General features: G+C 38.7%; 1 protein-coding gene across 35 annotated transcripts in view; it reads left to right on the top strand.

The window, feature by feature from the left end:
- The window catches only part of CNTN3 (contactin 3), a 370,445-nt gene that overhangs the window by 265,831 nt on the left and 79,936 nt on the right, over positions 1 to 24,678 (top strand). For all 35 annotated transcript variants that reach the window (XM_021069237.2, XM_084989060.1, XM_021069229.2 and 32 more), the window contains one exon: positions 1,617 to 1,767. In XM_021069237.2, the coding sequence (XP_020924896.2) occupies positions 1,617 to 1,767 (151 nt within the window). The remainder of the gene's footprint in view (positions 1 to 1,616; positions 1,768 to 24,678) is intronic.

Here is a 24,678-nt window from a genome sequence, read left to right as displayed (position 1 = left end):
ACCTGTGAGCCATAGTTCATTCATCTTTAAAATAGATAGTTCCCTACTCAGTGTTGCATGGGGGTTTTGTATGGTGAAAATATGAAGCTATATTTTTTAAAAAAGACTTTATTGAAATATGAAGGTATTTTTGTCTTGTTTCTCTTAAAATTATTCTCTCACGATCTTAATACTTAAATCCAGTAACCTCTGGATAACATGTCTTCTTTATTTGCAATCTCATATATATATATATATATATATATATATATATATATACACACACACACACTATATATGCATATATACTGTATATACTATATCTGTTTTATATGCCATATGTATATGTATATATATATATATACACACACATATATAGTTAATTATAGTATAATACATTGAATGATCTCCACTTATAAAAAATAAATTATTTTCCATGGGACATGCCAGAAGACAGAGGATTAGATATTTGGGGAAATGCACCAGGTTCTTTTTTTTGCTTTTTGGGGCCGAAGGTGCACCATATGGAAGTTCGCAGGCTAGGGGTCCAGTCGAAGCTACAGCTGCCAGCCTACACCATAGCCACAGCAACGGGGAATCCCAGCCACATCTGTGACCTACATCACAGCTCATGGCAATGCCAGATCCTTAACCTTAACCCCCTGAGCAAAGCCAGGGATCAAACCCACATCCCCATGAATCCTAGTTGGGTTCGTTACTGCTGAGCCACCACAGGAACTCCCTGCACTGTGTTCTTAACTTTTTTTCACGTTGCAGTAAAAAGAAGGATGATTTTCTGATTAACATATATTTTCATTCAAATTATTCATTATTAGTTCTCTTGAATGTTCAAGTGTTGGTTCAGGATCAACATTCCATGCATTATAAACAAAGATAATGTTTTCTACATGTGATGGTATTTAATGGAATATTATAAGTTAATATAATAATGCATACTACGTTTCTCCAACTTGGAAGTTAAACCTAATCATCTGAAAATTTTATAATAGATCTGATAATTTTTATACGGGAGAATAACAATTCAATACTCAGCCTTCATTCTAAAAACATTACTGAGGAGTTCCTGTGTAGCACAGTGGATTAAGGATCTAGCATTTTCACTGCAGTACCTTGCGTTGCTGCTGCAGCATGGGTTCAGTCCCTGGCCTGGGAATTTCCACATGCTGGGAGTGCCGCCAAAATAAAATAAAGTAAAAATATTACTGAGCAGCTACCGAGTGCCAAGCAGTGTGCCACATACTTTGTCCTAGAAGTTGCAAGAGAAACTGACCCTGTTGTTATCTTCATGGATCCACCTTTCAAGAACATTCTATGACAGATGTTTTTAGTTTTCATGAACTCATGATTGAGCTTCACAATAAACTTTTTAACTCCCCATATAAAGTGATTGTCAAGAATTAGAACTTGCCAGAAAACACAGTCATACAAATTACTTGTCAGGCATTGAAATCTCCTATTGTGATGACCGGTCAGTCAAGTAAATTAAGCATTGATATCGTGTATTTGTCAAAAAACTTGAAAAAATCATGATAAAGTCAGCTTTTGAAGTTTATGGGAATTTAAAGAGGTGAAATCGAACATCGAGTTTTCATCCTTTCTTCTTTCCTCCTTTTCAGCTTCTGCTCCAGATTTTTCAAAGACTCCAATGAAAAAGTTGATTCAGGTGCAGGTGGGCAGTGAGGTCAGCTTGGACTGTAAACCCAGAGCCTCCCCCAGGGCACTCTCTTCCTGGAAGAAAGGAGATGTGCTGGTACAGGAGACTGACAGGTATTCTGTTGTCCAGAAAGGTGGTGATTTACTCATTTCTCACTTTCCATAGTGGCACCGAAGCTAGATTTTCATTGTGAAATAAAATGCAGTGGTAGCAGTTCAATGCATTGTGAGTAAGGTATTCCAGAATCACAGTAGTTTTGTTCTGTAATACTCTAGAGATGATAACTAATTAATTTTTGAAATCTAAATAGAGATAGATCTCACCTCTTCCAACATAGAGTACTTTATTTTAGAAAAGAGTTTCTTCCCAGGTTGTGTGGTAAAACTCAAACTGGAATGATAGAGGCAAGTCAGCCCTGGATCCAAGCCCTCTCTCAGCTTCTGGTGACCCAGCATCACAGGGCAAAGAGAAGATATGATGGCAGCTTAGATCAGATGAATAACAATACTGCTATTGCCCTGGATTGAAATAACTTATCATCACTGATATTAGTTTTAAGCAAAGGCTTTCTTGATTTCTTTGTATTATAATAATATTTAAAATGAAAAGGCAGAATGGGACCCAGTTAAAAGCAGATTCTGGAGCCAAACTGCCTGGATTCAAATCTTGATTCTTTTATCAGCTCAAGAAGTGTCTAACTCTTCGTATGTTTCATATCCTTGTTTGTTAATGGGAGTGATAATGTTAGCACATCCTTCACATTAGAGGGTTGGTATCCATATAGCACTTAGGTCAGTACCTGGCAGAGAGTATACATAAGTATTGGCTATCATTATTATTTATTGAGTACTTACTACCTGTTCAGACATTATGCTGAGAGCTCTTCATAAGCAGAAAAATGGCCCCAAAGATGTTCATGTCTTTATTCTGAAGCTGTATGAATGTGTTATATTACATGATGTAAGATAATGAAAGTTAAAGATGGAATTAAGATTGCTAACCAGTTGACCTTCAGAAAGGGAGATGATCCTGGATTATCTTAGTGGGTTATCTTCACCTGACTACTTGGAAGAGGAAAGCAGAAGTGTTTGAAAGAGATGGATGATAATAAAAGAAGAGGCAGGAGAAATTTCAAGCATGAGAATGACCCTGACTAGGATTGCTGGCTTTGAAGATGGTGTAACTGCTCAGTGAGCAAAGGAATTTCCAGACGACTCTAGAAAATTCGAAAATCCTCAGCTGTCAGTCAGCCAGGAAATAGGGATCTCAGTCCCATCCCTTCAGTGACCTGAATTTTTCCAGCTACCTGAAGGAGTAGGAAATGATTCTAGAACCTTCCAAAGTAACCCAACCCTGACAACACCTGATTTGAGCCCACTGAGACCCATCTTGGACTTCTGAACTCCAGAACTGTGAGATAATATATTTGTGTTCTTTTAGGCCACTAAGTGTATAATAATTTGTAATCAAGAGAAAAGGAAAACAAATACAGAGCTCTGTACATGGAATCTTCTTTAAATATCTCCACAGCTCTGTTCTGTTATTATGTCTAAGTTACTAATGAGAAAACTAAAGCTTAGAGGAATAATGTAACTTACCTAATGTCACATAGCCAGGATTTGAATCTATGTCTGTTTGACTCTAGGGCCCAACCAGTAAGCTTTTTCAAAGCCCTGTTTTGTATAGGAAGCTCAGAATCTGTGGGTGGTCTCAGCCTTTTTGTTTGTTTGTTTGTTTTTTGTTTTTTTAAGAGCCACACCTGCAGCATATGGAAGTTCCCAGGCTAGAGGTTGAATCAGAGCTTCAGCTGCCAGCCTACACCACAGCCACAGCAACACGGGAACCAAGCCACATCTGCATCCTATCCCACAGCTCATGGCAACACTGGATCCTTAACCCACTGCAAGAACAAGGATCGAATCTGCATCCTCATGGGTCCTAGTCAGGTTCATTTCCCCTGAGCCACAATGGGAACTCTGGTGGGCTCAGCCTTTGAAGTCATGGAATCCAGATTCCTCTTTTTGGAGATGAGGGGAAAAGAAAGAGTAAAACCTTAGACCAAGAAATGTGGATCTGCTTTTTCAAAATTGCCATGGTCTTATTGCAGACAATCACATTAAAATGCCTTTAGATTGTGGTACCAAAGTTTTAAGACAATCTGCTATTTTTCTGGTATTTTATGGGTGACACCGCCATTGAAAGGCAGCCACAGCAGGATGACAAGGCAAAGTCGTGAACCAAGTGGTTACAAAACACAGTCTAGTCAAATGCTAGGCCGTATAGAACAGGTTTTTGGAACAAGAAATTATTTAGTGATTTGGAGTTTAATTGTGGAAGCCAGTTTAAACAAGTATAGGCACAAACTAGTTAATTTTAGCTCTGTTGGAAGTTACGTCTTCGTATATAACTGCTGACTTTTTTGTTGTCAATAACATTTTAAATAGTTCTAACTGGATGTGTAAATTAAATAGTGATTAAGTTCCAAGGACTTTCAGTGCTTGACACAATAACAAACCCTCTTGTCTTCACAGTAGTGCCTATAGTAGGCAGAGGTTTTTAATCTTAATTTTAAAAGGGGCTAAAAGATTAAGCGATTTAGCTAAAGGCATAGGGAGAGATTTACTCCCACATTAGAGAGCAGTGGAAAAAAGTTTAAGTTCTGGAATTTCTGACTTGACCATTTTGCTACCTTGGTCTCATTAGGTCAGTGGTGTGGCAACTCTAAACTGTAAGTTCCTCATCTATAAAAGAGATATAATAATAGATATAATAATTCCTTCTTTATACTCTTTCTATAAGGTAAGCATTTACCATGATGTCTGATATTTATAGATACACTATTCAGTAAGAATGAGGGTATGTTACAAATAAAATGCTGGAAGTAGCAGTGGCTGAAAAAGGTAGAAGCTTTTTGTTTGTTGGTTGAGTGGGTCCTTGGCTGGTTGGTCTCTGAAGGTAGGTAGTTAAGTCTACTTGGAGTCCATGGTGCCCAGGGATACAGACCCCTCTTATCCTGCTGCTCCGCCATCCTCACATCATGATCCTGGATGGCTGCTAGGGCATTAGCCCCCCAAAAACATCCTTCCCAATGTCACCCCATTGTCATCCCCCAATAACAGGAAGGAGAAAGGGAGAAATCAGGGTACATTTCTTCCCTTTTAAGAAACTTCCCAGAAGTTCCATCCAGTAATTTCCCTTATGTCTTAATGATCAGAAATTCATTCTCTGGCCAGACTTAGCTACAAGGGATGGTGGGAAACATAAACTTTTTTTTTTTTCCTGGGTTGGACAACACCCAGTGAGAAATTGGGATTTAAGAAGAAAAGAGAAAGAATGGTGGTTACTCCAGCTATGTCTCTTGTTCATAATTGTTATTTCTCTGATCCTTTCAAGCCTAATAACCCTTTACCTTTGTATTAACTATTTCTAGTATCTCCCCTTTGAGCAAGAAAACTTTCAGGTATAAAAATAGGGTTAAAAAGAGGAAACATGTTTAAGGAGAAGGTCCATAGTGCTGCTGTCTTTCTCAACTATCTTAGCTCAGTCTTTTATAACTTAATAACATAAACCAGATGATTAAACAACAAAAATTTATTTCTCACTGTTCTGTAGGCTGGAAGCCCAGAATCAGGGTGCAGGCATGGTTGAATTCTGCTAAGGACTCTCCTCTGGCTTGCAGATAGCTGCCTTCTTGTTACATCCTGAACATGGCGGAAAAGAGAGCCAGACAGCTCTCCAGGGTCTCATCTATACCACCTGATTCCATTCATGAAGGTTCTACTCTCGTAACCTAATCACCTCCTACAGGCCCTGACTCCAAATACCATCATACTGGAGATTAGGATTTAATATATAAATCTGGGGAGGACTCTATATTCAGAATACAGCATCAGGTCTGGTGGTTTGGATTTTGCTTTTATCTCTTTGGATGACAAAAGCAGAGATGAGCCAGGGCCTTGATGCTTAGGGGAAAAGCTGCTAGAAGCAATTATGGAACAAGTTACAGAGCTGAATCTTCTCCAAGTTCATGTGGAATGAGAGTAGGCCTCAGCCATCACTTGGCAACAAAAGCCCTGTGTCTGTCCCTCTTGGTCTGTAGCCTTAAACCAAATTGGGGAAGCACTTTCAATGATAGATTTATTGTTGTTGTTCAATCATGGACTGTTCTAGCTTAAAACATGCAGATTCAAATCTCATTTTGGGACAAATGAATCCATTGATTCATTTGAAAATATAAAAGAAGGAAAAATTTTGATGGGGTATTTATGGCCAGTTTTAAAATCCACATTTTTTACTTGTTTATTTTTTTGTTTTGTGTTTTGTTTGTTTATTTTTGGTTGATCAACATGGACTTTTAGGTGAATAAGAAACTTAAGATAAATAGGAAAGCTTTCTCTAGCTTAGTATTGGACCTGTTGACAAATAGACTTTTGATTAAGCCAATACATATATGTTAAGCCTATATACATATAATGATAGAGATATAAACATAGGTGTCTATATTTATATAGATATATAGTAGCATACAAAGCCTAAATCAAAAAACAAACAAGGATTAAATATGTCTTTTAAAAAGTACTTAAATTGGAGTTTCCATCGTGGTGCAACGGAAACGAATCTGACTAGGAATCATGAGGTTGCAGGTTCAATCCCTGGCCTCATTCAGTGGTTAAGGATCCTACGTTGCTGTGGCTGTGGTGTAGGCTGGCATCTATAGCTTTGATTCAATCCCTAGCCTGGGAACCTCCATATGCCTCAGGTGCAGCCCTAAAAAGCAAAAGATAAAATAAAAATAAAAATTATTTAAATAGATAAATTTATCTACTTTTGTAAACCATACATTATTTTTTTTCACAGCTGCACCTGAGGCATATGGGAATTCCTGGGCTAGGGCTCAAACCAGAGCTGCTGCTGAGGGCTATGCCACAGCCATAGCAACACCAGATCTGAGCCGCATTTGCGACCTGAACTGCAGCATGAGGCAATGCCAGATCCTTCACCCACTGAGCAAGGCCAGGAATCGAACCTGCATCCTCAGAGACAACGTTAGGTGCTTTACCTACTGAGCCACAATGGGAGCTACCAATACATTTGAATGGTTATAATCTACCTGATTTGTAGGCTTTTATGTCAACATAATAATGCCTTTGTAATCTTGCTTCAATCATAGTAATGTGGAGCTAAGTCAGTGAGTTTTGAACACTGTTACTGTTTTCAAATTGAGAGGACCATTTCAAGTTAAGAGAATAAAGGAATTACTTCCCAACAGAGGTCTTAGTAAAACTTCTCTGGAGAGCTCACAAGGCTTATAAATGCAAATGGTGATTTCTGAACTATTAAAATTAAGTGGTCATTCATTCATTTGAAAATATTTTGAATGCCTACTGTGTACTTGGCAATAGGTATTTAATTTTCATCAGAGAAGCCCATCCCCCAAATGTAGTTTTTCAGGGTGTGCAGAAGGGTAACAGGACAGTTATAATAAAACTCAATTGGCAAAGTATAACATGTTCAAGCCCTACCTCCAAGTTAGAGTACAGGGTAAGCTTTCTGTAGTTGTAATATCTAGAGCAAAACTTGAACAATGTGGCACAGTGGGTTAATGATCCAGCTTGTTTCTGTGGCGTTGCTGGTTCAGGCGCTAGCCCAGCGCAGTGGGTTAAGGATCTGGCATTGCTGCAGCTGTGGTGTAAGTTGCAGATGCAGCTTGGATTTGATCCCTGGCCACAGGAACTTCATATGCCAAGGGTGCAGCCAGGAAAAAAAAAAAAAAAGCCTTGAACAATGACTAGGTTTCACTGGAGAACAGCGCTTTGGGCAGGAGGAACAGCATGTGCAAAGGCACGAAGACAAGGACAGCATAGGCATTTGATATTCAGTGTATCTGGAGTGTAAAGTGCCTTAGGAGAGAGGGCTTCAAAGAGAATCCAGCCATAGAGGTAAACAAGTATCTTATTGTGAATACCACGGTAAGCCAATGTAAAGAATGTAGGCTTAATTCCACAGGCACTGGATAGCCACAAAATAAGAGGGCAGAGTTAAAAAATCAAATTTATATTTAGGAAGAAAAATCACAGTGGTGGCAGTAGACAGCATAAATTGAAGTGGTCAGGACTTGAGGCAAAGATCCAAATTAGCAGCAATTCAGGAGTCTTAGCCCGAACGATAGAAATGCAATGAGAATGGATAGGGTTTGTGAAAAATTTAAATCAGAAGGACAGAAGATTTAATAAAATTATTAAATTATTATTGAAGAGAAGATGCAAGATTTAATAAAATTATTAAATTATTATTGAAGAGAAGATGCAAGTCAAGTATACATCCTAAATTTCCAGTTCAGGCATCAGGAGCATAGTAGAATGTTTAGTGACACAGGGAACATTACAAAAGGAGCAGAGATGAGAGCCAATATGGTAGGTTCAACCTGGAATTGTTTCAACTTGTAGTGCCTGTTGACAAACCAACTGGATGTGTGCATGTAAAGGTAGAGTGTATGAATCTGAAACTCGGGAGAAAGGCCTGAGCTACATATAGAAATTGAGGTGTTATGCACATAAACAAGGTGGCTGAAACCATGGCAGTGGATAAAAGTCTCTAGGAAGGTACACATCTTTAAATGGTAAATTATTAAATTGAAAAATGATCTGTATCTTACCACTGAAGCTCACAGACACTTGAACATAAGTAGAGGATGCCTGTTTTTATAGTATCATGTAAGTGGCTTACATGATTAAGTCACAATCAACTTAAGTCACCTGGAATGAACATATTCTCGACTTTTTTATTTATTTATTTTTCATTTACTTTTTTTTTTTTTTTTTTTGGTCTTTTCAGGGCTGCACCCACAGCACATGGAGGTTCCCAGGCTAGGGGTTGAATCAGAGCTATAGCTGCCAGCCTACACCACAGCAATGCCATATCTGAGCCACATTTGTGACCTACACCACGGCTCACGGAAACACTGAATCCTTAACACACTGAGTGAGGCCAAGGATCAAACCGTCAACCTCATGGTCCCTAGTCGGATTCGTTTCCACTGTGCCACGACGGGAACTCCCAGATATTCTCAACTTTTAAATTGCTAGCCTTAACACTGAATAATGTTTTTGTTTCTTTTTATATTTGTATATTTATATTTGTTTTGTATTTGTTTCAAGGAAAGCTATTGTGCTTTTACCCGTGTAAAAAGGAGGTTTTCTTTATGAACAGAAATGTTCAACACTTTCAAGCATCCGACGGTGTTTCCCTAAGTGTCAACATTTTAGTGCTGTTGTATGCATTCACTTAAATCACATGTTTTCAGAAGACCTGAAGTAAAATAGGGTGTTTTGTCCCCTTGAAGCCAAGGAAAATTCAAAAGGATCCAAGCAAATATGAACAAGCATGACGTGCAAGAAGAAATAGCCATTTGGCATATTTTAAAGAATGTTTAGCTTTTCTGTATCACTTAATGGTACTTAAAACACATTAGCCAATTATGTTTAAAAATGGGGCTTTCCCTTGAATGCTATTGCTTATAACAGTAAATATTTTATTACAATAACCTCAGTTCAGAAAAGTCAAAGAATGGCCCATTACTTCTAATTAAATACATTAAAATTGTTTCAAAGGTGCCATGCAGCATTTAATACTATCAAAATTTAAATGCTTTTTAAAGAAAGATTAAGATTTTTCCCAAATATGAAGAGCCATAATCCAGAGAATGTTTTTAAGATGTGTTAACCCATTTTTAAAAGTATTTTGTGTGTATACTTTGAAGCTGGCTTTAAAATGCGGTAAGCATTATCTACTGTATGATTCCATTTATACAACATTCCTGGAAAAGTCACTCTTTATAAACATAAAGAGTGCTTGTCCGGGGTTGGGAATGAGTGCAGATACTGACTCTTTACAGGCGTGGGAGAATGGTGGTGGTAAGGGATTGTTCTAAATCATTATGACAGTGATTACATGACTGCATTCCTTTATTAAAACTCACAGAACAGGAGTTCCTGTTGTGGCGCAGCAGAAACGAGTCTGACTGGTATCCATGGGGATGCAGGTTCCATACGTGGCCTCGATCAGTCGGTTAAGGATCCAGCATTGTCAAGAGCTGTGGTGTAGGTTGCAGACGCGGTTCGGATCCCATTTTGCTGTGGTGTAGGCCAGCAGCTGCAGCTCTGATTTGATCCCTAACCTGGGAACTTCCATATGCTGTGGGTGTGGCCCTAAAAAAAAAAAAACTACTAGAACAGTACACTGGAAAAGGTGAATTATTCTGTCTCTAAATTATACCTTAATTTTTTCAACAAAAGTTCACATGAAATTTTACATTCATATTCTTCATCTCCTCTGGGTTTCATGAGTGGCTTCATATAGGAGTTTTAAAAGTTCAAGAAATGCCCCCAACAGGTTACTTTTGCCTTGCGCGGAACACTATGTAGTTGGATGACGTTACTTAGAAGCAGATCAAAACTTTTTACCAGTAAACAGAATAATTTCATCAAAGCAAGAACCACTTGGCATTTCTGCCACTGCTACTACCAGTCACCACAGGCTTGCTTTGCAAAGATGCAGCTGGGAACTCTGCTATCATCCAGCAAATCTGTTACGTGGTATTTCCCTTGGCTCAAGCTCTTAGAGGAAGAAGGAGAATTCTTCGCCAAATAGTCTCTGCTTCCATATCTTGCCCATTTCCTCACATTTCTTGGCGCCTCTCTCTCTCTTATAACAGTGGAGTTGATTTTTCTTCATACTGTTCGAAATGCTGCTCTCCTTCTGCTTTGCTATTGCTCCTTTCACCAAAAAAAGCCAGACTAGATTATCTTTCCCATCATCCTTGGTCTCCTCATCTCAACAGCTGTGCCTCACAATGACTAGATAGGGATGGAAGCTCCAAGTGTTTCAGTTAATCTCTCCTTGGACACACAGCCAAGATCTAAGCTAATGCTTTACTCCTACACCCTTTGCTCCAAATTCATGTCTCATTGGTAAATTCACACGAACAAAGGAGAATTTTATTTAATACATGTGATGTTGCCAATGTCCAGGACCGGGATATTAGTTGTATCCAGACAAATGTCCTTCCTTCCAGTCTGCAGAGAAGGTACTCAAACTCTCCGCTCGTTTGTTTTGTCTTTATTTAGCACTGGGGACTGAGCTCAGTACTGAAAATATATACACATAAATATGCAACAGTGAAAGCCCTCAAAGAGACTGCTTACATTCTGTAATGAGTGTAGAAAACTTAGCTATCTGTTATTCTGGGATAGACTGTAAGATTAAAGTGACCATCTAATTTATTCTCCAGTCTGGGATGTTTTGAAAGAGGAGGCGAACAGGGTTATAATTCCCACCAAGATGACATGTATGAGCCAAGACTGGCCAGAGGTCTTGCCACCCTGTCTGTCACAGAAGTGTTTATAAGCCAGTAAGAAACACAAAGAAGAGATGCCATCTCAGCCTTGGGGAGGGGAAGAGCTGCTCCATACAGACAGGTATCTTAAAGGTAGTGATGCTGGAGCCACAATTTAAAGCATCTGTGAAACCAAGCAAAGCAGAAAAGTAAGGAAAGCACTATCTGAACAAAATGATTACAGAAACAGGAAATTAAACTGGGTATGTGTTCCAGTTGTGTCCATGGTAAAGTTCACATAGATGAGGAAAATAAGACTAAGCTGAGTCTTTCACAGATAGAGAACTGTCTCTCCCCTTTAGAGGAGGCGAACATCAAAATATCCTTTTTCTTAAGGGGAGAGATTGAGATCCTTGATAAATATTCCAGAGTCTCAGAGAAGAGAGAACAGTTGCCTTCTCCATCTGCATTCCCCAAGCTGCACCTGCATCGCTCCCATGCTTCCAGCTGGAAAAGGGGGAGGGAAGAGTGCATTTTCTCCATGACTCCCACCCCCTCTGAAGAGGTGAAGCCATTATTTAAGAGAAGAGTGAGGGTAATCAAGATAGAAGTCAATGCAACCTAAGACTTTGGATTTGAAATGACACCCGGAGGAAGGCATCAGAATCACTTCCTCTGTTTGAAACCTCATTCTCCAGCCACCAGCACAGACCTGCAGATCTTTCCCTCTTAACCACAGACAGCTTAAGTTTCTGCCTATTTGTATCATTATTGGCATGCAGTATTTATGCCTGATTGACGTGTAGTATACTAGTTACTATGCACATTATTCACTGTGTCAGATAAAGTTGAATGCAAGTTTTATTTGCTTCCTGATTTAATTTTAGTATGCAGAAAGAGCAGAGCATCAAATTCAGAAAGATGTGAGTTAGATCAAATCCTGGCTTGCCACATAACACCTGGTTCTGATGTCAGGCAAGTTACTTAACCCCTGAGTCTTGGTTTCTTTTTTTGGGCAACAGAACGAGAAAATCTTAGCTTGCAGGATTAGGAGTCATCCACTTGCTGACATAGCCAACTCTTAGCAAAAGGTGGGCAAAAAAATCTAGTCTTCCTTGAGTGATAGAGAAAGGACAGAGCTTTTTTTGAACAAATTATTTCCAACCCTGTCCTGCCCAATTTCTCACACATTCTGGAATGATTCCTTCTTTATCTCAGTAGACTCTAGTGGCAAAGATAAAAGTAATAAGGTGTGAAGCCTCTACTATGGTGGCTTCACATAGACTCTCAGAACAGAGGACCTGCTGCTGTCCATACTGTTTGTAATATTAATTTTTTTCATCATGTTGCTCAATGTAATCAACATACTTGAGCAACAAGACTGGGTGAAAAAGATGAGTCAAGACCTTTCTTTTTAAAAATTTTTTATTAAAGTATAATTAATTTACAATGTTGTGCCAAGTTCTGCTGTACAGCAAAGTGACCCAGTTCCCCCCACACACCCACCCACATATATATTTATATATATTCCCTTTCTTATCTTCCATCATGGTCTGTCCCAAGAGTCTGTATATAGTTCCCTTTGTTGTACAGTAGGACCTCATTGCTTATCCATTCTAAATGTAATAGTTTGCGTCTACTAACCACAGACTTCCCATCCATCCCACTCCCTCCCCCATTAGATATTTCTTTTTTATGACAGCCAATTGAATTTTATGTTATTTAAACCTTTCTTCAATTCCATCTGAATATCATTAGAGAAATTACAGCTTTCAAATGGTTTCAAAAATTGTGTCAACTACATTTTGCAGATGACCATGTTCATAAATCCATATTTTAAATTTGATTTTTATGGATTATAAAAGTTAAGACCCCTTTAAAAATATATTTTTTTTTGGTGTTAGGATTTTGGTAGGGGAAAGAGGGTTCATGAATTTGAATTTACTGGACAGTGGCATCCACTTCTAGCCAGTATTGTGTTAGAATTGGATCCATTATATTCATAACCATGCTTAGCATAGATTTTTTTGTGTTGTTGTTTTGTTTTTTCTAGGTGTGTATCCCCACATCACGTTCATTTGGTCATATAGAAATTTCTCACTCAATCCCCCTAATCCCATGTGCGTTTTCCTGCAGCCCAATCAATATTCTATGTACCCTCTCTCACTGAAAATTCAAAGAAAAAAATATTCTATTGTGGAATCCTACAAAATCATTACATGCTACCTTTGCACTTTTTCTGGTAGTAATGTGTAAGATAGGAAAAGATAGGAGCTTGCTCTGAAAGTAGGAATTTTGGCTCCTTTAACATTATCAAGAGTGCATACCATTGCCTTCTGAATAACCCTTAAAAGAAAGGAGAACAGGACAGAATTCTTTTGTGCTCCGCATTTATTCTATTGTGATTTCCTCTGGCTGGAATGTCTTTTCTTCTCAACCTAGCAAACCCCTACTTATCACTCAAGCCCAGCTTATTGTTAGTCACGATGGGAAGCTTTCCCCAAGCCCAATAGGCAGGTCTTCTGCTTTTTCTGCTCTTTCTTCTCCTTTTACCCTTGTGGTTTCTTCTGGTCCAAGTGTATCCTTTAACAGAGTGCATTATGGCTCTTTGTGCAGAAAGTCATCTCATCTGGATCCTCTCCTCCTCTACCTTTGTAGCCTGAACTTTCTTCCATATATGTTTGTCCACTTCCACCTTCATTTACTCATCCAGTGTATATGCAGCACCTACTGTTCCCATGCACTGTTGCTGCATAACAAATCACCCTAAAACTTAATGGTGTAAAATAGCAATCACTTTATTATCTCTCATTGTTTCCATGAGTCAGGAGCTGGGGAAAGGCTGGCTTGGCAGTGTTTGCTCAGAGCATCTCACATGATTACAGTCAGACTTGTGCTGGAGCTGAAAAGCTGGGGGCTGCCTATGCACCACTGTCTCATCTGGCAATCCCATAGCCTCTCCATGTCTCTCCACCTGGGCTAATTTGGGTTCCCTCAAAACATGGTAGCCTCAGGGAGAGTTAAAATTCTTATATGGCAGCTAAAGGCTTCCAGAATGACTGTTTACACAAGCAATGTGGAAGTTGAATCGCCTCGGCATGGAAGACACAAAACCTTCCTTCCCTCGAATTCCATTGGTTACCAATGAATCATGGAGCTAACCAGACTCAGGAGGAGAGGATTTGACTCTGCCTCTTAGTGAGAGAGTGGCAAGATTTTTGGAGAACATTTGGGATGGGAAATGGATGTGGCCACCTTGGGGAAATGCAGTCCAACACATCCACCATGTGCCAGGAATTGCATAGGGCTTAGAGGAAACTATAGTGAATGAGACAGAAAGAGTCCCTTCTTGGTGGAACTTGTAGAAGGGAGAGAAGAATACAAATAGGTTAAAAGGATAATTTCTTCCGTCATAAAGGGGACATGTATATAGTTATATAGGGTATTTTAGGAGAGGCTCATTAAGGAAATAACTTTTAGACAGAGAACTCAATAAGAAGCAGTGGGTCATGCCAGGAAGTGGAAGATGTGCCTTCCAGGCAAGGGCCCCAACAAGATCAAAAGCTTAGCAATGAGGATGAAATGGACTTACTTGAGAATCAGGAGCAAAGCCAGTGTGACTGAAGTTGTCAGTATGTTAAAAGGGAGAGTGATGATATATGAGGTCCCAGAGATGGGCAGAACCCAGAAATGGGGTTCTTGAGGGCAGTGATAAAATTGTTAGGTTTTAATTTTAAATAGAATAAGAAAGTCCATGAAGATTTTAACGCAAGGTTGTGACATGATTTGGTTAAAGAGTAACTCTGGCTGTAGTGTGGAAAGTGGGTTGAGAGAAAGGAGGAAAGCAATGCATCTGGTCAGGAAGCAACTTGGATGTGTCAGGGTTAGATTCACTGGAGGCTTGATTTAGGGTAACAGTGGTTAGGAAATGGAGAAAAGGGTACTGTGTATTTTTGAGGGAGAGCTGGATGAATTTGTCCTTCAGGTCCAATTTTTCATCCGGAGCCATCACATTTTGGTAGCCCTGCATGAACTCTGTGCATCCTCATTGGCCATGAGATTGTAAGTCTCTAAAGGAGAGGGCTACTTCTTAATCATACTTGTAGTTTTCAAAACACTTAGTGTATTGTAAGTACTCCGCAAGTATTTGTTAAAGTGAATTTCATTGTTTTTTGATTAGCTTCCCGTGTCTTAAAAGTGCCTATAATTTTCTTATCTGATTTATTGCAACAATTTCTTAGAAATGCATAAAATTGATTTTTTTATAGATTTCTACTTGAGGCTTCCTATTAAAATATGAAGAGTGCCGTATTTTAGTTTGTTCTTCCCCATCCCTGAAGCCCATCACAAAGATGGGGTGGGGGGTGGTGGGGAATGGTTGAATGAATGATTAGGTGAGGTGCCAGTGCATTTGTGTGAAAAAGGAATAAACACTGGGATCTTTGGGGATGGCCGCTACCCCCATGCTGAAGCTGGAAAGGAGTTATTCACTATTTATGATCTGTTATATAAGTTCTAATAAGTTGGCATGCTGAGGTAAATTTCTTACTGCCTAACAAATTTCAAAAATATTGTTTTCTACTTTCACCTCTTTTCCACTTCCTGATCTTACTTGTAATATTTTATAGTCTATCTTCATGTAGATTTCGTGGTAGGGCAGTTTCTGTTGGGGGATGAGAGTGTTTGACTCTTGGAATTCTGAAAAAAAAAAAATCTGTCACTGAGGTTGAATGTATATAAAAACTATCTTGTTTGGGGAAAGAAAAATGACTTTCTGACCTTTTACATTCAAATGCTAAAGAAAGAAGCACCTTAAAGATTGCATTAGTCACATAATTTTCTGTAGTATTTATTAATTTATGTAATTGGGAAAAATCATAGTTTTTAAAGCTTGACATAAACTATATTTTTCTAGTTTAGGTTCTTGAAAACACCTTATACCTCACCAGGTTTATTATTTATTATTTTCTTATTATTCTAACCTTACTTTAATAACTTTATGTCATCTTGTTTATCTCATTTACTTACATCATGCCTCATTCCAAAAGGAAATTGAGGATAGTTTATCAAACTAAACACTCATTGAGGAGAAACAAAATATGCCAGAGTTGCAATTGCCTAGAATGTAAGTCTCCTTAGGACAGAGTAAATTCTTACCAATACATCCTTTTTTGCTTATTATAGAGCACAGTCCACAGTACATGTTCAATAAATACTTGTAGAATGAATATCTGAGCTTAGTTTAGAAAACATACACCAATAGATCCATTCACTTAGTTCAATTTTGACTCAAAACTTTTAACATATGAGCAGGGAAAAATACTGCTCTTTACACAATCCACACTGTCTATAAGATTAAATGAAACCATTTGGTAAGAAGATATACAGCTTTTCCTAGGCAAAAATATGCAAGTGGATATGTCCAAATTCAATGGATGATGATGGAGAGAACATTGCATAATATAGTGCTAACAGTCAATGTCCTTAAAATAAAATGAGTTTAACTTTTTTTTTTCATTCCTGTAATCCAAAGGTAACTTTGAATTGTAAGACTTAAGATTTTGAGGAATAGATATTGTTTTTAGCTAATCTTCCATGAATATTACTTCTGACTTGTATTTTTTAATAATCTTGGAAATAGAAATTATTTCAAGGTTTTGTTCAGTATCAAGAGTCTGGGGTAAAGAGAAGGTGCTGCTGTGAAAATGCAGTCAGATGCTTAAAGAGTCCATTGAATGAGCATTAAAGAGTATTTCATCTTAGGACAGATGTGATGGATCACCAACCCTGTGTCTGAAATAGATGATGGTCCACACCTCTGCAGGGAGGAGGGACAAGAAAGTTCAGGTTCTCGGGGCTGAGGTTCTTCTTAGAAAACCTTGCCACTCACTCCAGTGTGTGGATAAATGTGTGAACAGAGACCCTACATTCCTGAGGTTATTTTTGGTAGATCCAGTGAGAACTAATGAAAGCAGGGGCAGTGAGAAGATCAAGGAGCAGAAACAGGGCAGATGCGTTAACCACAAAGAAATTGTGACATATTTTACTTGTTTAAAAAGGTATTCAAGGATTTCCCTGGTGGTTCGTGGGTTAAGGATCCACTGTTGTCACTGCTATGGCTCTGGTGACTTCTGTGGCTCAGGTTCGATCCCTGGCCCAGAAACTTCTGCATGCTGCAACTGTGGCCAAACACACAAAAAAAAGCATTCAAAACTGTATGATCAGAAGTGTTCAATATTTACAATCTACCTTTGTTACTTTTTATCAATATTGTTGTAACAAATCATCACAAATGAAATTAAATTCACTCATTAAAAAAAGGCTGTACAATATTAAGCTGTGCAGTATTACCACTCACTTTTTGTGCCAGATAATTTTTAAAGAGTCAGTCATCAAATGTACACAGTCATCATAAGAAGAAAATCTCAATCAGGTGCATCTTGAAAATGTTGACACTGAAGCATCCAAGACAAAGATATTCCAAACGCACTACTGTGTCACTGGATGAGTTGAATTGCTATCAGGAGCACCTAACCTGCTGTCCACAGAAACTTAGACAATTTGTCCTGAATCCTCTTAGATCTTTGGTAATTGTTATGGTTGTATATGTATGTATTTGTCCTGCAGAGAGAGTCTTCAAACTTCTCAAATATTCAAATAACTTTGAGTCCCACAAAAGTTAGAAACACTGCATAAGATTATAAATGAGCCACTTAAATATTAATAGGCATCTATAAAAGAAGATGACCTTGGAGTTAGAATGGTAGGGCCAAAACCATTTGCAGGCATTTAGGGGCCACTCTTGAGATGAAACCTTGTCCTCTCCATATAGAAAATTGTCTCTAGGAGTTGCAGTTGTGGCACAACAGGTTAAGGACCCAACTTTGTCTCTATGAGGATGCGGATTTGATCCCTGGCCTTGCTGGGTGGGTTTAGGATCCGGTGTTGTTGTGCCTGTGGCATAGGCCTGCAGCTGCAGCTCCAATTCATCCCCTGGCCTGAGAAGTTCCATATGCTGCTGGTGCAACCATAAAAAGAAAAAAAAAGAAAGTTGTCTCTGAATCCTTCGTATTATTATTATTATTATTATTATTATTATTATTATTATTTTCTTTTTTGCCTTTTCCAGGGCCGCTCCCACGGCATATGGAGGTTCCCAGGCTAGGGGTCTAATCGGAGCTGTAGCCGCTGGCCTACGCCAGAGCCACAGCAACCGCGGGATCTGAGCCACATCTGCGACCTACACCACAGCTCACGGCAATGCTGGATCCTTAACCCACTGAGCAAGTCTAGGGATCGAACCCGAAGCCTCATGGTTCCTAGTCAGATTCACTAACCACTGAGTCACGACAGGAACTCCCAAGACACCAAATTTTTATTGAACAAATACTGTGTACATGATACCATATTTTAATAATTCTTATTCTTTAGGGATTTGGACACTCGAGCTGAGAAGTAATTCAAGGATATCGAACAAAATTGTTAGATAAACTGTAGTAACTGTCTTAAGATTGAACAGAAACTGGATGGCTCCAGGAATCCTATATTGTACCATCTTGTTGGAGCAAGAGGGAGAATGAACAAACCAACCATTATTTTTGCCCTCATGCCACAAATCAAAATCTGAAAAGGCAGAATCTAAAGGACATAGATAAGATTACTGTTTTTCCAAGTGTGGTCCCCATCTGAGCAGCACCAGAATCATCTGGGCATTTGTTAGAAATGTAAGTCCTTGGGCTCTGCCCCACACCTAATCTGATGGTGGCCCAGCAATGAGTATTTGAAGGACTGAGTCCTCCAGGTGACTGGTGCCCAGTCAAGTTTGAGAAACGCTGCCCAGTGTCCCATATTTCCCCTTCGGCTAGGACAGGATGGGGACCTTACTCATATGCTTACCACGACTCCATACAATAGTAGAAGAGAATTCTCCAAAAGAGGATCAATGTTGGTTACCAAAGAAAGGGGAGTAAATGCTGGGCAGCCAAGAACTATCCAGCTTCTCGGTATCACTTGAGCCAATGAAATTTCCATTTCCATTTCAGGATAAGTACCTTGCTCTTTAGCTTTCTTGTTGGAGGGGAGCTCCATTCCAGGACTGCTAGTCTCTAGGAAGGAGGACAGCCATTTGGGTAACACTGTGTCTCTCTTCAGCCCTTCCCCGGAGTAGAAGACCTTGACATTGTAGCTAACGCTCCACCCCTTTCTTTCTCTTCAGTGTCTGCCTGCTGTAGAGACTGAATATATTTGGCTGTTCTCCTTATTCTACAGTAAGAGGGCTTGCCCTTGGAAGGAGGGCCTGAGCTTGTCTACCTGTGCCATGAAGGTTGGGCTTGCTTAATTCTGGGATTAAGTGTCAGGCAACAATCATTACTTGATGAAGCAATTTTGTATCCCCTCTCTCTGTAATATAAGTAATACAGCTGACATCTTGATTTTCATTGATTTCACTCATGAATCTGTCTCTCAGGCAGAAAAGAATAGAGTCAAGTACTAAGCCCCTTTGAATCTTATTATGTATTCCTTCCAAGGATTCCTTTGAATTCATGAGCCACTGGAGAATTTTTGATTTGTCATGTTTGTTTGTTTATTTTACCAACTCATTCATCCAGGCATTTATAATTTTTGCCAATGTTCTATTTGTATGAGGATTTAGATGTTCAAATGGATTATTGCCTGGGCCTCATGAATTACTTAGATAAATAGTTTTATATAATCATTTAAATGGATTCAAATGGGAAATCTTCTTTTGTTCTATAGATTTGAGCGCACTTTGGAAAGAAAAAGTGTTGAGTCTCTGTCATAACAGTAAATTTAGCTCCAGATATACTTGCTGTAATGGATATGTATTTGGAAAGCTTTTATAAACATAATGAAAATGTTCCTTTATCATTGCTTCTCTTCTTGTGACTATGAGGAAATATTGTCTTGGCTATTGAGTGGAGCCACACCCTGTTTCTCTAGGACCTCAGGTGCTGGCTCCATGTAACATATATGTCCAACAAAACAACAGAGGCATGAATTGTTAGGCTGGTGCTTACTCAAAGATGGGATAATTAACTGTTAAATCTTCTCTACTCTGCCTCTCTTTTCCTTGGAGATTTTCTAACCAATAAATCACTAAGCTAACACTGTTCAATTTATAAGATGAAAGCTCAAAATGGTATAGCTAAAAGAATGAAAATTCTAATATTATTTTCCAAAATACCATTTGTAGGTTATCGTTGAACTCAAGGGGGAGAAGTTATTTCACCAAGCGTATGGGAGTGAGATTGGCTGTAAATGAAAACATACATTATATGCTCTTTGTCTCTGACATTTATTTTCTCATGCATTTTCATCAATTTATATTTGCTTTTCTTAACTGTCACTATTTATCCTGTAATATATGCATTGTGAGTACTTTTCCCTTTTAGCTAATTGTAAGCATCCATCTCTTCCAATATGTTCTCAGAAAGTGAAGTCCAAAATAGCCTTGTTATTTTCTATAGAGCAGTTTAATCATTACAATCTCATGTGATCTCATCTCCACTGAGATGAGCTTCCTGAGAAAATGTAGAGTTGCCGTGCGATTGCTAAAATTCAAGTTGAATAAATTACCGTAATATTCAGAACATAGGCAGGGGAAAAACAATGTTTTCAGAAACCTTACCTTGCATGCATAATACTCCACACCTTTCTCATTCTAAAACATAGTGTGTTGTTATGGATGCTTAAATGTCATCATACCTTACTGGTCAGTGTTGCCTAGACAGCAGTCTACTTTCAGAGCAAAAAGGGTTTCTTAACAGTTGTTAAATTCAATGCCATCACTAAATAATAGCATGGACCATTAGAGCAGCTTAGAGCAATTAAGTTTACTTATCCCAAACTAACCATAGACTGAACCAAGTTAAGTGAAATAATTAACCTCTTTTACTTCAAAAGGAAACCAACATACATATAGGGTACATACAGAGGTATATTATAAAACTTATCCAGGAGTTAAAATGCCATGATGATTAAAATTGCACATTTCCCAGTGTGAACTGGAGCTCCACATTTCTGAGTTAATCTCATAAATCTTCATCTAATTTTTTTACACCAAGACTATAGTCACTCATTGTTATCTGCATTTTCAGCTCTACCCATTTGCAGAAACGCGTGTTCCCAGAAAGCACAGAAAGCAATTTCATTTAGAGTGAAGTGGCATAAAATTTTCACTTCGGATCTCTGTGGGGAAGCATCGGTTATTGAAGGTTTTCTGTTGAGAAACAATTACTCCATCCATTTACTGAATATTGTTTATTTTTATGTTATGTGAAATGCCCTGTGGGCCTCTTAGAACTTCCTGGAAGAACCAATTTAGGAAGAAAATATCCAATTAGCTCAAAATTTTACAATGTACAGAGTTTACATTCTTTGAGAGTCAATATATTTGTTTTGGAGTCTTTGTGCAATTCCTGAGGTGTTAGCCTTGCCTTCTAAACTGTTCTTTATCTCATCGTAGTCATGAGGCTAGGCATGCTCATTTAGAGATATTAAACCTCATGCACTAAAGGATTTCTAGTTCTTCCATCATTCCTAATAGTTCTGTATTTGTAGTGAAAGGTTGGATGTTAACACTCATCCATAGCTTGGGGAGATATCTGAAATTGCCTATCTCTTCTGTGGCACCCAAATCAGAAGCTCTAAGCTTAAGTTGAATACTTGTTCAGTCAACCAGAGACATCTTTCCTTTGTTTTATTGCTTTCTAATCTCAGACCTGGTTGATCATGCAGCCTCCTGGAGCTTCACTTCTATTTCCACCCTCTCATTCAGAACAGATAAGCTTGCCTCACCATTTCAATGTCTTCAAGACCTTCTGATACCATCTTTATGATATCGGCTTACTTTCTTTACATATGAAAATCCCCAGCAAATCTACACTTCCTTTTTAAAGCAGTGGCAGGTAAAATTTACTGAGCAATGCTATGGGTCAACTGCTGTGTTCTTGAGAAAAATATTACTCAATATTGAGAAATACTACTTGAAAAATATTACTCACAAAAGCTCACTGGTATATAATAGGCCATTTGCCAAATGCTAGGACAAAAGCACAGATGACTTATATGCAGTAAAGAAAGATGTAATCCAACCTATGCGTTTGGGGAGTTGACCAAAATCTGCAAGTGGAGTAGACATCCATCAGACATAGGAGAATACATTTTGTAAAGGCCCTCACCCTTATCTAGTTAGTGAGGTGAGGTCCTAATGGGAGAATATGGCTAAGACTTAGGATGTGTTCTTTGCCATAGAAAAGCAAGATTAGGATCATTTTTCTGCTTCTTTAAGCTTACTCCCATTTCTCGAAAAAGTCTTTTTTTGTTTGTTTGTTTTGTTTTGTTTTGTGTTTTTTGTGTTTTTTTCTTTTCTTTTTTTAGGGCCGTAACCACGGTATATGGAGGTCCCCAGGCTGGAGGTCTAATCAGAGCTGTTGCTGCTGGCCTATGCCAGAGCCACAGCAATGCCAGATCTGAGCCATGTCTGCGATGACCCTGGATCCTTAACCCACTGAGTGAGGCCATGGATCAAACCCACAGCCTCATGGTTCCTAGTCGGATTTGCTTCTGCTGCGCCAAGACGGGAACTCAACAAAAGAGTCTTTGAATCCTAAGTTTTCATTCATGTGCACCTCCCTGCAAGCTTTCCTTTTTTGGCTGTTCACAATATGCTAAAAAACAACAACAACAATGACAAAAAGCAACTCTGTTCTCTAATAAGATATAAAGAGATTTTTTTAAATTATATCATTACAAAACCTCATCAGATTGCATTCACACCCAACAGCGTGGTCAGGAGTCCACAAGGGAAATCAGACATAGCACCTTTTTTTACAGCTTCCTAGGAAAGTTCTTGGAATTTTTAATCCTTCATTGTCATTGTTCAAATTGAAATACAGTGCTATGTGTTCCCTAATTAGCTGTCTCAGCTATTATTCTCAAACCACCGTGTTTTAAATATAGCTTGATATGTTAAAAAAAAAAAAATCACATGAGCAATTAACCTTCATAGATGGCTCTACCTGGGATCATGGACAGGACCCTGTTTGATAGCTCTGGTTCCACTGTAACTTTCTCACTCAAGAGAAATAAGCCAGGGTACAAGTGAAAGTGAATCACAAGCTAGGGAAAATACACACCCACACGTATATACCTGCAACTTAAAATCTGTGTCTTGTGTATTTTGTGATACCTAAACTTGTACTAATAAATCACATTTTTGACACGTACCTAAAGTCTTACAACAGATAGAATAAAATTGAGAAACTGAGCTGAGATCCTGCAACACTAGTCTTAACACCCTGAGCATCTTTCTGCCTACTATATCACCCCAAGCTTAGAGGCATTTATTGACCATGTTTACGCATACCATGGCCATGCTGAGGCTGGAGTTGTGATCCTTTTAAGAAGTTTACCATTGAAGTTTATGCTCTGGTGTAGTGGGTTAAGAATCTGACTGCAGGGGCTCAGGTCACTGTGGAGATACTGAGTTCAATCCAGAGCCCAGTGCAGTGGGTTAAAAGATCAGGGATTAGCACAGCTGTGGTGTAGGTCATTGCTGTGGCTTGGATTCAGTATCTGGCCCCAGAACTTCCATGTGCCTCAGGTACAGCCATTCAAAACAAAACAAAGAACAAAAGTTGACTGTCTGTTTAGATAGATACCAACTCACATATCAAAGATATGAATCATAGAAGATAAAAAGCATTCTAAGCATTAAAGGCATGGTATGGATAGTAAAGATTGTAGAGATTCAAAGAAAAGGAAAATAATTCTGGGTAGACAAAATGGGCAATAAAGATTCATGGATCAGACTAATGACAGGTCAGCTCTTTCTCATTCCTCTTTTTCAGTTTCAAACATACCTTTTTCTAAGAGGATTTTCTGAAGTACCTCTCATGGAAACATCCCCTATAGCCATTGCTTTTATTTTATCACCCTGATTGTTTCTGATTACTTCTCAAATATTGGAACTTACCCCATTTACTTATTTAAGAATTTACTATCTGTGCCACTCACTAGATTATACTCTCCATGAATGTAAGGACTTTCTATCTTGATCACAATGTAATCTCAGAGATTCTCATAGCATCTGGCACATGTAAGATACTCATTTATATTTCTGTAGTTAATTAGTTAAATGCAAAATTCCAAGTGCTTAATTTTTGTCATTAATTAATTAATTTATTTTTTCTTTTTAGGGCCACACCCACAGCATATGTAGGTTCCCAGGCCAGGGGTTGAATCAGAGCTGTAGCCTCTGGCCTATGCTACAGCCACAGCAAGCCAGATTCAAGCTGAGTCTGCCACCTACACCACAGCTCACAGCAACGCTGGATCCTTAACCCGTTGAGGGAGTCCAGGGATCTAATCTGCGGTTCTCCTGGTTACTAGTCAGGTTTGTTTTCCACTGTCCCCAAGGACTTTAAACATATGCTCAGAAACTCTAATGTGATATTCATTTACTGCCCAGATTTTTACAGTAGTTCGTGGGTGACCATGCAAATGTTCTTTGCAGAGTTTGGATTTATACTGGGTGAAATGTGACTCTCCCAAATTTAGAATGAAGGCCAGGGAATTTCTTATTTCTCACATACTGTTTCAGATTTAGGGGAAATGGTGTCATGTCTATATTTTGTTTTCTCCAAATTGATAAGGCTAACCCACGAGT

This window comes from Sus scrofa, chromosome 13 (assembly GCF_054392235.1).
Source record: "Sus scrofa isolate SSC_HxYL_T2T_F1_AM1 chromosome 13, Sscrofa_HxYL_maternal_Yorkshire_Landrace_v2.0, whole genome shotgun sequence".
Taxonomy (NCBI): Eukaryota; Metazoa; Chordata; class Mammalia; order Artiodactyla; family Suidae; genus Sus; species Sus scrofa.
Note: the sequence above shows the minus strand (reverse complement) of the source record. Positions and strands in the feature narration are given on the sequence as shown.